Source organism: Oncorhynchus clarkii, chromosome 5 (genome assembly GCF_045791955.1).
Source record: "Oncorhynchus clarkii lewisi isolate Uvic-CL-2024 chromosome 5, UVic_Ocla_1.0, whole genome shotgun sequence".
NCBI classification, from domain to species: Eukaryota; Metazoa; Chordata; class Actinopteri; order Salmoniformes; family Salmonidae; genus Oncorhynchus; species Oncorhynchus clarkii.
The window spans coordinates 84555322-84570960 of record NC_092151.1 but is presented as its reverse complement, the minus strand read 5'-3'; the positions used below and the strand labels follow the sequence as shown (position 1 = coordinate 84570960).

General features: G+C 45.2%; 1 protein-coding gene across 1 annotated transcript; it reads left to right on the top strand.

The window, feature by feature from the left end:
- The first annotated feature begins 1288 nt into the window (after nt 1-1288).
- Nucleotides 1289-14925, top strand: LOC139409479 (phosphoglucomutase 1). Its single transcript, XM_071154674.1, has 11 exons — nt 1289-1632; nt 7553-7715; nt 8227-8370; nt 8857-8982; nt 9450-9640; nt 9905-10059; nt 10250-10365; nt 10734-10869; nt 13150-13333; nt 13619-13753; nt 14386-14925. The coding sequence occupies exons 1-11, from the start codon at nt 1387-1389 to the stop codon at nt 14473-14475; spliced, it is 1686 nt and encodes a 561-aa protein (XP_071010775.1). The 5' UTR covers nt 1289-1386; the 3' UTR covers nt 14476-14925.
- The last annotated feature ends 714 nt before the right edge of the window (nt 14926-15639 follow it).

Genomic DNA, 15639 nt, shown 5'->3' with positions numbered 1-15639 from the left:
TGGACACTTGACATAGACATGCTTTTCAAGTGTTTCAACGATTGATTGCAACTTTCGATGACCTCACCACTGCCCTCTTGCATGTTATTTTTTCGATTGATCAAATAAGAGCGCTGCTTCACGATGACAGCCTGTTGATAAACCGCACTGCTTTTACTTGATGTGGTGTACAAACAGTAGAGAAACTAGACGATGACCTCGCCTGGCCTCTGTCACAACAACCGCATACCCCATGTGCTTCTGATTGTTGGGCTGGTTGTAACACAATTCCTGGGCAAGAAGTAGCTGAAACATTCCCCCAAGAATCTCAGTAGCTTGCTAAAAAATTTTGTGCATGTTTTTTTTTTGGGGGGGGGGGTTGTCTCTTCGGAACATGGGCTGACTCAAGTGCTATGGCATGTTTGCTCATTGCTTTACTGACTTGCAGTTTTAAAAGAGTGGTTCACCACAAAATCAAAGGTTAAACATTTTTTATATATCTGTTAAGTTTGTCCCAACCTGTTATATGCACTAGGAGATTCATGGAAATGTTTTGTCTAATTCCATCTCATTATTTGATGCCTTACAGAATCAATCAAATCCTCACTGAGAAAACACAACCTACAGTGTCAATGAACCCATGTGTTGTAGACAGACACGAGTGGCGCTGCAGTCTAAGGCACTGCATCTCAGTGCAAGAGGTGTCACTACAATCCCTGGTTCAAATCCAAGCTGGTTCACATCTGGCTGTGGTTGGGAGTCCCATAGGGCACACGTCTGGGTTTGGCCGGGGTAGGCCATCATTGTAAATAAGAATTTGTTCGTAACTGACTTGCCTGGTTACATTTAAAATAAAATGAAAAAACAGAATGGTCCTAGGGCAGCGGTAGCCAACCCTGTTCCTGGAGTTCCACAGGGACTGCAGGATTTTGTTCCAACTAGGGACAACACCTGGATAGAAGCACAATGATTTCGCTACACCTGCAATAATATCTGCTAAACACGTGTATGTGACCAATACATTTTTTTTTTTTTTTTTTTTTTGACACCTGACCAACTGAGTTAATTGATCTGTTCAGTGATTGCCTAAATTCAACACACCTGGTCTTCCAAGTCGGTTAAATAAAAAAAACATTAACTTCAGGACTAGGGTTGCCTACCGTTGTATCTGAGAGTGTTAGTGTTGCTTGCTTGAGGCACAAATACATTGTGGCATCAGACTTCTTTTGAATATTGTTTATTTTATGCGCCAGGCCTTGAATCAAAGTCCAGTACTGTCCGTTTAAATCTAAAGGTGGGAAGGACCTAACCAAGGGGGATCTTCGAGTGTGTACGTGTGGCAGCTATGCGGTGCATTCGCCTCAACCGAATACGCGGATCACACGGGCTGTCAACCTTTTGTGGAAAATGACGAAAATCACAGTAGTCAAAACCAAGGCTTATCCCGACCAGAAGCCTGGCACGAGTGGACTGAGGAAAAGAGTGACAGTCTTTCAAACGAATGAGCACTATGCGGAGAACTTCATTCAAAGCATTATCTCTTGCATCGAACCAGCGGAGCGTCAGGCTGGACTGCTCGTAGTGGGAGGCGATGGAAGGTTTTTCATGAAAGATGCCATTAAGTTGATCATCCAGATCGCCGCTGCTAATGGGGTCAGTAATAATACCATGGCCTCACCCCCAAACACGTATACCATTAGCAGCTAGCCTAGCGTCTTTGACAGCTCCCAGTGTTGACAGTGACCGCTCCAATCAGTGGTACATTGTAGCGCTTCATCAGTTTTGAAGTTTGGCGGATACATTGTTGCCAATGCCGATATGTTATTTTATTTTGGATACAGATGGCAATTCCATTTTATAATAAAATAAAATTTAACTTATTGCCATTGTCGGACTACCACAGTTGGGGCCCCACCACCCTAAATAATTTTGTAGGATACAAAAAAAAACTACGAAATTAGCTAACTTACTGCATTTCAACACATTTTTTGCCATGGTGCAGAGAGAAATGTGCAGTTTTATAATGTTATTCTACACATTTTGTCATGAGGCTGAGAGTTTCGCCATTTTAATGCTCATTTCCTACAATTTCACACTTTTTTTTCATGGTGTAGTGCATTTGTTTTGCTGTTTTATAGCTGATCTCATGTTTTTATTCACAGTTTGCCATGAGGCTGAGAGAACATTTAGCAGATTCAAAACACATTTCCAGCAATTCGGGGGGGGGGGGCTGGCCGGGGGCTGGCCTGGCCTGGCCTGGCCTTCGTTAACAGAACTGTGGGAATGCATTGTCCGACAGGCTGTGGGTGAAGAATACCGTTGTCCTTGCTAGCTTCCGTTGTCACCCCCGCCTCTTCTTCTGTGGGGTTTATCAGCAGTTGGCATTCAAAGTTATGGTGCATTACTTCCATCTAATTTACTGGAGCCCTCCCTGCCTCCTGTCTGTGTACCGGAGTCAAATCAAAATCAAATGTATTTATATAGCCCTTCGTACATCAGCTGATATCTCAAAGTGCTGTACAGAAACCCAGCCTAAAACCCCAAACAGCAAGCAATGCAGGTATAGAAGCACGGTTGCTAGGAAAAACTCCCTAGAACCAGGCTATGTGGGGTGGCCAGTCCTCTTCTGGCTGTGCTGGGTGGAGATAATAACAGAACATGGCCAAGATGTTCATAAATGACCAGCATGGTCCAATAATAATAAGGCAGAACAGTTTAAACTGGAGCAGCAGCACGGCCAGGTGGACTGGGGAAGGCAAGGAGTCATCATGTCAGGTAGTCCTGAGGCATGGTCCTAGGGCTCAGGTCCTCCGAGAGAAAGAAAGAGAGAATTAGAGAGAGCACACTTAAATTCACACAGGACACCGAATAGGACAGGAGAAGTACTCCAGATATAACAAACTGACCCTAGTCCCCCGACACACACACTACTGCAGCATAAATACTGGAGGCTGAGACAGGAGGGGTCAGGAGACACTGTGGCCCCATCCGAGGACACCCCGGACAGGGCCAAACATGAAGGATATAACCCCACCCACTTTGCCAAAGCACAGCCCCCACACCACTAGAGGGATATCTTCAACCATCAACTTACCATCCTGAGACAAGGCTGAGTATAGCCCACAAAGATCTCCGCCACGGCACAACCCAAGGGGGGCAACCCAGACAGGATGATCACATCAGTGACTCAACCCACTCAGGTGACGCACCCCTCCCAGGGATGGTATGAGAGAGCCCCAGTAAGCCAGTGACTCAGCCCCTGTAATAGGGTTAGAGGCAGAGAATCCCAGTGGAAAGAGGGGAACAGGCCAGGCAGAGACAGCAACGGCGGTTCGTTGCTCCAGAGCCTTTCCGTTCACCTTCCCACTCCCGGGCCAGACTACACTCAATCATATGACCCACTGAAGAGATGAGTCTTCAGTAAAGACTTAAAGGTTGAGACCGAGTCTGCGTCTCTGACATGGGTAGGCAGACCGTACCATAAAAATTGAGCTCTATAGGAGAAAGCCCTGCCTCCAGCTGTTTGCTTAGAAATTCTAGGGACAATTAAGAGGCCTGCGTCTTGTGACCGTAGCGTACGTGTAGGTGTGTACGGCAGGACCAAATCGGAGAGATAGGTAAGAGCAAGCCCATGTAATGCTTTGTAGGTTAGCAGTAAAATCTTGAAATCAGCCCTTGCTTTGACAGGAAGCCAGTGTAGGGAGGCTAGCACTGCAGTAATATGATCACATTTTTTGGTTCTAGTCAGGATTCTAGCAGCCGTATTTAGCACTAACTGAAGTTTATTTAGTGCTTTATCCGGGTAGCCGGAAAGTAGAGCATTGCAGTAGTCTAACCTAGAAGTGACAAAAGCATGGATATATTTTTCTGCATCATTTTTGGATAGAAAGTTTCTGATTTTTGCAATGTTACGTAGATGGAAAAAAGCTGTCCTTGAAATGGTCTTGATGTGTTCTTCAAAAGAGAGATCAGGGTCCAGAGTAACGCCGAGGTCCTTCACAGTTTTATTTGAGACGACTGTACAACCATTAAGATTAATTGTCAGATTCAACAGAAGATCTCTTTGTTTTTTGGGACCTAGAACAAGCATCTCTGTTTTGTCCAAGTTTAAAAGTAGAAAGTTTGCAGCCATCCACTTCCTTATGTCTGAAACACATGCTTCTAGCGAGGGCAATTTTGGGGCTTCACCACGTTTCATTGAAATGTACAGCTGTGTGTCATCCGCATAGCAGTGAAAGTTAACATTATGTTTTCGAATGACATCCCCAAGAGGTAAAATATATAGTGGTCCTAAAACGGAACCTTGAGGAACACCGAAATTTACAGTTGATTTGTCAGAGGACAAACCAAACTGATATCTTTCCGACAAATAAGATCTTAACCAGGCCAGAACTTGTCCGTGTAGACCAATTTGGGTTTCCAATCTCTCCAAAAGAATGTGGTTATCGATGGTATCAAAAGCAGCACTAAGGTCTAGGAGCACGAGGACAGATGCAGAGCCTCGGTCTGATGCCATTAAAAGGTAATTTACCACCTTCACAAGTGCAGTCTCAGTGCTATGATGGGGTCTAAAACCAGACTGAAGCATTTCGTATACATTGTTTTTCTTCAGGAAGGCAGTGAGTTGCTGCGCAACAGCCTTTTCTAAAATTTTTGAGAGGAATGGAAGATTCGATATAGGCCGATAGTTTTTTATATTTTCTGGGTCAAGGCTTTTTCAAGAGAGGCTTTATTACTGCCACTTTTAGTGAGTTTGGTACACATCCGGTGGATAGAGAGCTGTTTATTATGTTCAACATAGGAGGGCCAAGCACAGGAAGCAGCTCTTTCAGTAGTTTAGTTGGAATAGGGTCCAGTATGCAGCTTGAAGGTTTAGAGGCCATGATTATTTTCATCATTGTGTCAAGAGATATAGTACTTAAACACTTGAGCGTCTCTCTTGATCCTATGTCCTGACAGAGTTGTGCAGACTCAGGACAACTGAGCTTTGAAGAAATACGCAGATTTAAAGAGGAGTCCGTAATTTGCTTTCTAATAATCATGATCTTTTCCTCAAAGAAGTTAATGAATTTATCACTGCTAAAGTGAAAGCCATCCTCTCTTGGAGAATGCTGCTTTTTAGTTAGCTTTGCGACAGTATCAAAAAGGAATTTTGGATTGTTCTTATTTTCCTCAAGTAAGTTAGAAAAATAGGATGATCGAGCTGCAGTAAGGGCTCTTCGGTACTGCACGGTACTGTCTTTCCAAGCTAGTCGGAAGACTTCCAGTTTTGTGTGGCGCCATTTCCGTTCCAATTTTCTGGAAGCTTGCTTCAGAGCTCGGGTATTTTCTGTGTACCAGGGAGCTAGTTTCTTATGAGAAATGTTTTTCGTTTTTAGGGGTGCAACTGCATCTAGGGTATTGTGCAAGGTTAAATTGAGTTCCTCAGTTAGGTGGTTAACTGATTTTTGTCCTCTGGCGTCCATGGGTAGACAGAGGGAATCTGGAAGGACATCAAGGAATCTTTGTGTTGTCTGTGAATTTATAGCACGACTTTTGATGTTCCTTGGTTGGGGTCTGAGCAGATTATTTGTTGCAATTGCAAACGTAATAAAATGGTGGTCCGATAGTCCAGGATTATGAGGAAAAACATTAAGATCCACAATATTTATTCCATGGGACAAAACTAGGTCCAGAGTATGACTGTGACAGTGAAAAGGTACACGGACATGTTGGACAAAACCCACTGAGTCGATGATGGCTCCGAAAGCCTTTTGGAGTGGGTCTGTGGACTTTTCCATGTGAATATTAAAGTCACCAAAGATTAGAATATTATCTGCTGTGACTACAAGGTCCGATAGGAATTCGGGGAACTCAATGAGGAACGCTGTATATGGCCCAGGAGGCCTGTAAACAGTAGCTATAAAAAGTGATTGTGTAGGCTGCATAGATTTCATGACTAGAAGCTGAAAAGACGAGTCCTAGCTTAACAATGGACCAATAGACGTATAATGAGGGGTAGCTGCAGGAAGGCCCATATGCAGGAGCACCCTGAATTGCGGGCCACAATTGCACCCTTCTCGCTGAAAACCGGATGTGGGAACTCCGCTCTGGCGTTTCTTTTAAGCCCTGTTACCTTGGGTTATTTCAACCCTGGTCTGATAGTTTCCAAATAAAAGTTGTGCTTACTGACCTTGCTGATCTTTTGATGAAATGCACATAGGGAAGATGGCATGGTGCCCTTTCCCACGTTGATGAAAAACACCACCATTCCTTTCCCATTATGTAGCCTAAACAGTCAGTGGACACTCTTCCTTGCCATGCATGTTTAGTACACAAACAAAGACAACGGTTCTCTGCAAGGTTGTAGTAATTGGAAAAAGTGCAGCATTGAGGGCTTGTTTCATAAGGAGACTGTCAGTGGCAGAGCTGGGTTCTGTTCATTCCCTCTGCAACTTTAGAGGAAAGGTCGGTGTGGTGGTATGCTGTCACGGAGCCCAGGCACAACATGAGCACTAGCGACACTGACCTCCTGGCTGAACACAATGTTCAGACAGACCAACGTCATTATCACACCATATAGCTCCACTATGATCTGTCCCATATAATCCTGCACAAAAGGAACATGATCATCAGAACTCTTCTTATTCTCATCTTATTCATGATGTATAACATATTGCTTATTTTATTTGCGACCTACAGTACCAGTCAAAAGTTTGGACACGCCTACTCCTTTAAGGGCTTTAATCTTTTCTTTTTTTTAAAACTATTTTCTACATTGTAGAATAATAGTGAAGACATCAACTATGAAATAACACATGGCATCATATAGTAACCAGAAAAGTGTTAAACAAATCAAAATATATTTTATGAGATTATTCGAAGTAGCCACCCTTTGCCTTAATGACATATTTATATACTCTTGGCATTCTCTCAACTAGCTTCACCTGCTACACTTCGCTACACTCGCATTAACATCTGCTAACCATGTGTATGTGACAAATAAAATTTGATTTGATTTGAATGCTTTTCCAGGGAGTTCCCACATATGCTGTGCACTTGTTGGCTGCTTTTCCATCACTCTGTGGTCCAACTCATCCCAAACCATCTCAATTGGGTAGAGGTCAGAATAACCCCCCAACCCCCCCTATACCAGGGTTTCCCAAACTTGGTCCTGGGGCCCCTGTTGGGTGCATGTTTTAGTTTTTGCCCTAGCACTACACAACTGATTCAAATAATCCAAGCTTGATGATGAGTTAGTTATTTGAATCAGCTGCTTAGTGCTAGGGCAAAAAAACAAAACATGCACCTGGGGGGTTTCAGAAAACCCTGCCCTAGACATGGGTTACTTTCCATACTCTCCCATGTCACTCAGCTGCTTGTTTAGCGCCCACATAGCAGCCTGACCTCAGCAATGGCGAATTGTGTTGAATCTGTGCACTCCTCTTCTATTTTCATCCTTACCTGTGTCGACTGGATAGGTCAATGTAATATATGACTTACAGTTTAATATATAAAACATGACATCGGAGAATGATAATTTACCCATTGTTCTCTCCATACCTTCCTCCCTCTCTCTCCTGTCTCCATGCAGATAGGCCACCTGGTTATTGGTCAGAATGGCATCATGTCCACCCCCGCTGTGTCCTGTGTGATCCGCAAGCTCAAAGCCGTGGGAGGAATCATCCTCACAGCCAGCCACAACCCCGGTGGCCCTAAAGGAGACTTTGGCATCAAGTACAACATCGCCTCCGGAGGTGAGATGGGATGGAGGGAGAGGAGAGGGAGAGAGATTAATTGGAGAGGTTAAAGACAGGAAGGGGATAAACGGAGAAGGGAGGAGAAAGACTGGAAATAGTGACAGGAGAGAGAGACATGGGGAAGAGGAGGGAGGCAAGGAAGGGGGAAAAAGGGGAAAGCCATAGGGGGAGAAAGGCCAGTGAGACATGGGGAAGAGGAGGGAGGCAAGGAAGGGGAAAGCCATAGGGGGAGAAAGGCCAGTGAGACATGAGGAAGAGGAGGGAGGCAAGGAAGGGGAAAGCCATAGGGGGAGAAAGGCCAGTGAGACATGGGGTAACATTTAAACTTTACTTAGCCTGCCTTTGTAACGAAGTTGGAGGACGTTTCAGGATAGAATAAGCACACAATCCAATCAGCAATTTTATGACAAGGTTTAGGATTCCTAGTGATGGAGCGTGGCTGTTTTACATAATATTTCTCTAGCCTCTTCTTTATCCTCCTCTCCATACTGTATGTGTCTGTCTCCAGGTCCTGCGCCCGAGGGAATCACGGACAAAATATTCCAGATCAGCAAGAGCCTAACAGAGTACCACATCTGCCCCGACCTCAAGGTTGACATCTCCAAGATCTGCAAGCAGACCTTTGAGGTGGACACATTCAAGCCCATGACAGGTACAGCAGGATGGGCAGGAATTCTTCTCAACTGACAGGGATGGGTTAGCTTGGAGACCAAACCTGGGAGAAGCTCACTGGTATAAATCCTTGGGCAAGGCACGCAAGTTCAGGTGTATTATTACAATCAGTAAAGTATGTGTATGTCTTCTAGTTATGTCTTCTCCTAAGTCTATAAACAGGCTACATAAGCAATAAGGCACAACGGGGTGTGGTATATGGCCAATATACCACAGCTAAGGGCTGTTCTTAGGTGCAATGCGTAGTGCCTGTATACAGCCCTTAGCAATGGTATATTAGCCATATACCACAAACCCCCGAGGTGCCCTCTTGCTATTATAAACTGGTTACCAATGTTTTGTCATACACCTGGTGTACGGTCTGATATACCACGGCTTTCGGACAATCAACATTCAGAGCTCGAACCACCCAGTTTATTATAGTTAGTACATCTAATCTATCCTAACTGCTGTTTGTCCTCTACAGTGGAGATCGTGGACTCTGTGGAGTCCTACGCTGAGATGCTGAGGGGAATCTTCGACTTCAATGCCCTAAAACAGCTTGTGTCTGGAGCCAATCACATTAAAGTCCGTCTGGATGCCATGCACGGAGGTACTCTACATATACTGTAGATCACTGATCCGCTCAGCTGACTGCTGTATGATACCACAGTCCCTCTATTGACAAAGATCTGTGTGCTTGTAATGCCTTGTCTAAATATTTAGAGATGGTGGTAGGTAGCCTGACGATTACGAGCGTTGGGCCAGTAATCGAATCCCAGAGCCGACTAGGTGAACAATTTGTCTGTTCCCTTGAGCAAGGCACTTAACCCTAATTGTTCCTGTAAGTCACTCTGTATAAGAGCGTCTGCTAATTGACTAAAATGTAATGAATTCGATTCCTGCTCTCAGTAATGTTTGTATCTTCAGTACTGCGTGACTTATTGTCCAATAGTCTGATTTCTCAACAATGCTGTTTTCCGTTCAGATAGATTCCCACCAGAGACACAATGCACTGTACAGCCACGCAATGCACTGTACAGCCACACCTCCCTTCATGATAACCTTTACCCACTTCAGTAGTTGGACCCTACGTGAAGAAGATTGTCTGTGAGGAGTTGGGCGCTGCCGCTGACGGTGCCTTCAACTGTGTCCCCAAGGAGGACTTTGGTGGTCATCACCCTGACCCCAATCTGACCTACGCCTCTGACCTGGTCAACGCCATGAAGGGAGGAGATTACGACCTCGGAGCCGCCTTTGATGGTGACGGTGTAAGTTGACAGTCGGGGGAACCAGTTGAAGATTTCAGCCCCATCTCATCCTTGCATAGTTCAAATATAGGCTCCAGGTCTCGTTCATCACTCGGCTGAAGGCAGCTTGGAATCGAGGCTATTCCATGCATGACCCGTGTCCATAGTACCAGTCCTTGAATCATCCCACAATCCAAACCTCTTTATATCTCCTGCAGTCTGTTCAGATGCTGAACTCTCCTCTGTTCTCCTACCCTCTGCTCTCTATTCCTACCCTCTCCTCAGGATCGTAACATGGTCCTTGGAAAGCATGGCTTCTTTGTCAACCCTTCTGACTCTGTGGCCATCATTGCAGCCAACATCACTTGCATCCCCTACTTCCAGAAGACTGGGGTCAAAGGTCTGGCCCGCAGCATGCCCACCAGCGGAGCTCTGGACAAGTGAGCCTAACGTCCACTCCACGCAGTCCATTCCTAGCATCTTCTTGATTGTACCTTTTAATTTTGTTTGTTTATGACATTTATTTTACTGGGACAGTGCACATTAATCAGCATTTCAGTTTCCTCATTAATGTTTAACTGGCGGAGTTAGCTAAATAGTTGATTTGAATATCCTATCGCTGTGCCTCAGTGTGGCTAAAGCCTTGAAAATGAATCTGTATGAGACTCCTACTGGCTGGAAGTTCTTTGGCAACCTGATGGACGCTGGCAAGCTGTCTCTGTGCGGAGAGGAGAGCTTCGGCACTGGTGAGTTAGGAGTTAGGAGGACTGGGATCTTAACGTTAGCTGACCAGGGCCATGGCAGAACAAAAGACGGTAGACACTCACTAAAATAACACACACATTTGTTTACATTGTCAGTTGTGTTATGAACTTTGTTATTAACAGCCTCCAGCCACATGGCATGATTTTTGTTAAGCTTACCAGCCTACATAGTGAGCATTGCTCTCTTTTCCAAAGACCAGCATTCTAGTTGTACAGCATAATGTAGCTTTGTATGCATTATATCAGCTGTAGTAGTTTGATAAAGTGTTACATCGTTCCAGTCGGGCAAGGCATTGTGGTAAGACGTGTTTGTACATATCTTCCCCTCCTCTCTTCATTGTTTACCAAAGGCTCTGATCACATCCGTGAGAAGGACGGCTTGTGGGCGGTGCTGGCCTGGATGTCCATCCTAGCCCACAGGAAGCAGAGTGTGGAAGAGATCATGAAAGACCACTGGAACAAATTTGGCAGGAACTTCTTCACCAGGTTAGTGGTTGAACTCTGCTGCCCTCAGGTGGTGCAGTCAAATCAAAGCAGATTGGTCACATACACATGGTTAGCAGATATTCATGTGTAGCGAAATGCTTGTGCTTCTAGTTCGGGCCGTGCAGTAATATCTAACAAGTAATCTAACAATTTCACAACAACTACCTTATACACAAGAGTAAAGGAATGATTAAGAATATGTACATATAAATATATGGATGAGCGATGGCCAAACGGCATAGGTAGGATGCAGTAGATGGTATAGAGTACAGTATATACATATGAGATGAGTAATGTAGGGTATGTAAACATATAAAGTGGCATAGCTGAAGTGACTAGTGATAAATGTATTGCATCCAATTATTAAAGTGGCTAGAGATTGAGTCAGTATGTTGGCAGCAGCCACTCAATGTTAGTGATGGCTGTTTAACAGTCTGATGGCCTTGAGATAGAAGCTGTTTTTCAGTCTGTCGGTCCCAGCTTTGATGCACCTGTACTAGAGGTCGACCGATTATGATTTTTCAACCAAAAAGCCGATACTGACTAATCAGCCAATTTTTATTTTATTTTTTATTTGTAATAATGACAATTACTACAACTACTGAATGACCACTTATTTTAACTTATAATACATCAATAAAATCAATTTAGCCTCAAATAAATAATGAAACATGTTCAATTTGGTTTAAATAATGCAAAAACAAAGTGTTGGAGAAGAAAGTAAAAGTGCAATATGTGCTATGTAAGAATGCTAACGTTTAAGTTCCTTGCCCATAACATGAGAACATATGAAAGCTGGTGGTTCCTTTTAACATGAGTCTTCAATATTCTCAGTTAAGAAGTTTTAGGTTGTAGTTATTATAGGACTATTTCCCTCTACACCATTTGTATTTCATTAACCTTTGACAATTGGATGTTCTTATAGGCACTTTAGTATTGCCAGTGTAACAGTATAGCTTCTGTTCCTCTCCTCGCTCCTCCCTGGGCTCAAACCAGGAACACAACGACAACAGCCACCCTCGAGGCAGCGTTACCCATGCAGAGCAAGGGGAACAACCACAGGCTCAGAGCGAGTGATGTTTGAAACGCTATTAGCGCGAGCTAACTAGCTAGCCTTTTCACTTCGGTTACACCAGCCTCATCTCGGGAGTTGATAGGCTTGAAGTCATAAACAGCGCAATGCTTGACGCACAACGAAGAGCTGCTGGCAAAACTCACAAATGCTGTTTGAACGAATGTTTACTCGCCTGCTTCTGCCTACCACCGCTCAGTCAGATACTTAGATACTTGTATGCTTGTATGCTCAGTCACATTATATGCAACGCAGGACAAGCTAGATAATATCTAGTAATATCAACCATGTGTAGTTAACTAATGATTATGATTGTTTTTTATAAGACAAGTTTAATGCTAGCTAGCAACTTCCCTTGGCTTACTTCATTCGCGTAACAGGCAGTCTCCTTGTGGAGTGCAACGAGAGAGAGGCAGGTCGTTATAGCGTGGACTAGTTAACTGTAAGGTTGCAAAATTGGATCCCCCGAGCTGACATTGGAACCCACCGTTCCTAGGCCGTCATTGAAAATAAGAATGTGTTCTTAACTAACTTGCCTAGTTAAATAAAGGTGTAAAAAAAATATTGGCAAAAATCGGTGTCCAAAAATACAGATTTTTTTTACGATTGTTATGAGAACTTGAAATCAGCCCTAATTAATCGGCCATTCCGATTACTGTAATTGTGTAACTCCCCCGCCCGTCTACACCAGGTGTAACTCCCCCGCCCGTCTACACCAGGTGTAACTCCCCCGCCCGTCTACACCAGGTGTAACTCCCCCGCCCGTCTACACCAGGTGTAACTCCCCCGCCCGTCTACACCAGGTGTAACTCCCCCGCCCGTCTACACCAGGTGTAACTCCCCCGCCCGTCTACACCAGGTGTAACTCCCCCGCCCGTCTACACCAGGTGTAACCCTAACCCCCGTCCCGTCTACAAAAGGTGTAACCCTAACCCCCGTCCCGTCTACACCAGGTGTAACCCTAACCCCCGCCCCGTCTACACCAGGTGTAACCCTAACCCCCGTCTACACCAGGTGTAACCCTAACCCCCGTCCCGTCTACATCAGGTGTAACCCTAACCCCCGCCCCGTCTACACCAGGTGTAACCCTAACCCCCGCCCCGTCTACACCAGGTGTAACCCTAACCCCCGCCCCGTCTACACCAGGTGTAACCCTAACCCCCGCCCCGTCTACACCAGGTGTAACCCTAACCCCCTGTCTACAACAGGTATGATTATGAAGAAGTGGACTCAGACAAAGCCAACACCATGATAAAGGAGCTTGAGGCTAAGATGTTTGACAAGTCCTTTGTGGGCCAGAAGTTTTCATCGGGAGACAAGAGCTATGAGGTGGCTGTCTCTGACAATTTTGCCTACACCGACCCTGTGGACGGCAGCGTCTCCAAGAACCAGGTGAGAGACGGGGCCAAAAAGGCATCTAGAGAGAGGCATCCCAGCATGGGACATGGGTGTGGTGGATACAATTCTGTCAGTACATGTTCATGATAGAGTGATGGATAGTTATGACAATATTATTGTGATATTAATAGTTCATAGAATGTTGATAGATGACCAGCACATTTCCTGCAAATATAGACTTGAAGCATCACTAGAGGCACATATAATTAGTAGTTCTGCTCCATATTCCCAGTATATTGAGTTCCTCCTTAGTTATCTCTCTCTCTCTGTGTCGCTCAGGGTCTGAGGATTGTCTTCTCCGACGGCTCCAGGATCATCTTTCGTCTCAGTGGGACAGGCAGCGCTGGTGCGACCGTCAGGCTCTACATAGACAGCTATGAGAAGGACCCCGCCAAAATCTACGGCGACGCACAGGTGAGACCTGGGGGCTGAGGAGCAGCAGGGCTCTTCTCTGATTGGATGTGACAGGATCATTTTAGAGGCACAGTGGGGGAGCTCTTGTACTTGTCATGATGATTCAATGTAAGATGAAGTATTTCTACACCCACCACACACACACACACACAAGCCTGGCAGCTAGCTTGTTTTGGGTCGTCGGGTCCAACAATAGTGCCTTTATGAATTCTTAGTTGACTTGAAGGAGAAGGAATGTTTGGCTAAGAGTTGAGTCATGGTTGATATCAGGCCATGGGAAAAAATAAGGTCGAAAAGCACAGAGTTGACACTTCATAAAATCATTCTGAGTGGTCTGGGCAGGAGGGACAGACTGATGGAGTGAGAAAGACAAAGAATGGTGGGAAAAAAATCATTTTGGATAAAGAGGCCTTCTATGGCACAGATTAATTTAGGACCATTTCTATTGCTTACAAATCTAAAAGGATTGGATAGGTGAAAGCATTATGGTAGCGGCTCAGCTTGGCTTGTTCCAGGGCTAGTTGGACTTATGTGTTCAGTCTGTAACTATAGCATATACGTTAGTGGGGTTATAGGAAGAGGCTATGACCGAGTGAGACTGGAGTGTAATGTTGACTGTTTGGCTTCCTCAGGTCATGCTGAAACCTCTGGTGGAGATTGCGCTGAAGATCTCTGGGCTCCATGAGAAGACCGGCCGCACCGGGCCCACTGTGATCACGTAGACTGCTGGCCCTGCCCCCCACTGTGATCACGTAGACTGCTGGCCCTGCCCCCCACTGTGATCACGTAGACTGCTGGCCCTGCCCCCCACTGTGATCACGTAGACTGCTGGCCCTGCCCCCCACTGTGATCACGTAGACTGCTGGCCCTGCCCCCCACTGTGATCACGTAGACTGCTGGCCCTGCCCCCCCACTGTGATCACGTAGACTGCTGGCCCTGCCCCCCCACTGTGATCACGTAGACTGCTGGCCCTGCCCCCCCACTTTGATCACGTAGACTGCTGGCCCTGATCAGGCCCTGTCACACCCTTCCAGGTAACTCTGTCCTATCAACTGTTCCACTTGTGGCACTGAAGAACAACCTCACCTCACTTGTACCATAAAGCCATCCAAACAAAAGCTTAAAATGTAACACTGCCATTCACCATGAATAAAACTTCCTTACAAAATAATATTGTCGCACTCATGTGTTTTTATTTGGGAGATGTTAAATAAATATATATTTCAAAATACATTTATTAGAATTTCTTAGGGAAGACACAAAAGCAGTATGAACAGTCAGTTTTGTTGTCCGTAGAATTCTACATTTAAGACAGACCTGAAGTCAGTGACCAATGTCAATCTCTCCCAGCATGCCTGATCTAGCCAATCAGCTGAGAGATCAGTGCTAGGATGTGATTATGGTGGTGAGATCAGTCAACCAGCTTGGGGACATACACAGCCAATTTTGATGCCAGAGGGCCTGGTTTGGGGGCAATCCAACTATGGAAACGCCGGAGTAGCTTAATGATGCTGCATGTGTAGATGTAAAACATTACTGTGCTTAAGTTTAGTGCTGCAGCCACGCAGAGGTTAAACAAACAGCTCCTGGCATCAGGTGGGTCTAAGCCTCTTAGGGCCTCTCTGAAGAAGAGTACATTGACTTCTGGGCTGGGAGGTATCAGACAGACATTTCCCCCCCTTACCATAATCTCTCTGCTCTCATCCCCCTCTCCTATTCTTCTAAATGTTTGTTCTCTTTCATCTTCTCTCTACTTCCCACCACACATACCAGGCCAGGGGTGTCTGTCTAGTTGAACTGATGAGAACTAACTCTGGTAGACCTAGACCATAACCCCTCAGCAGACAGTGTGTGAGAAAGCATTGAGGTAGCCAGAACTAGCCAG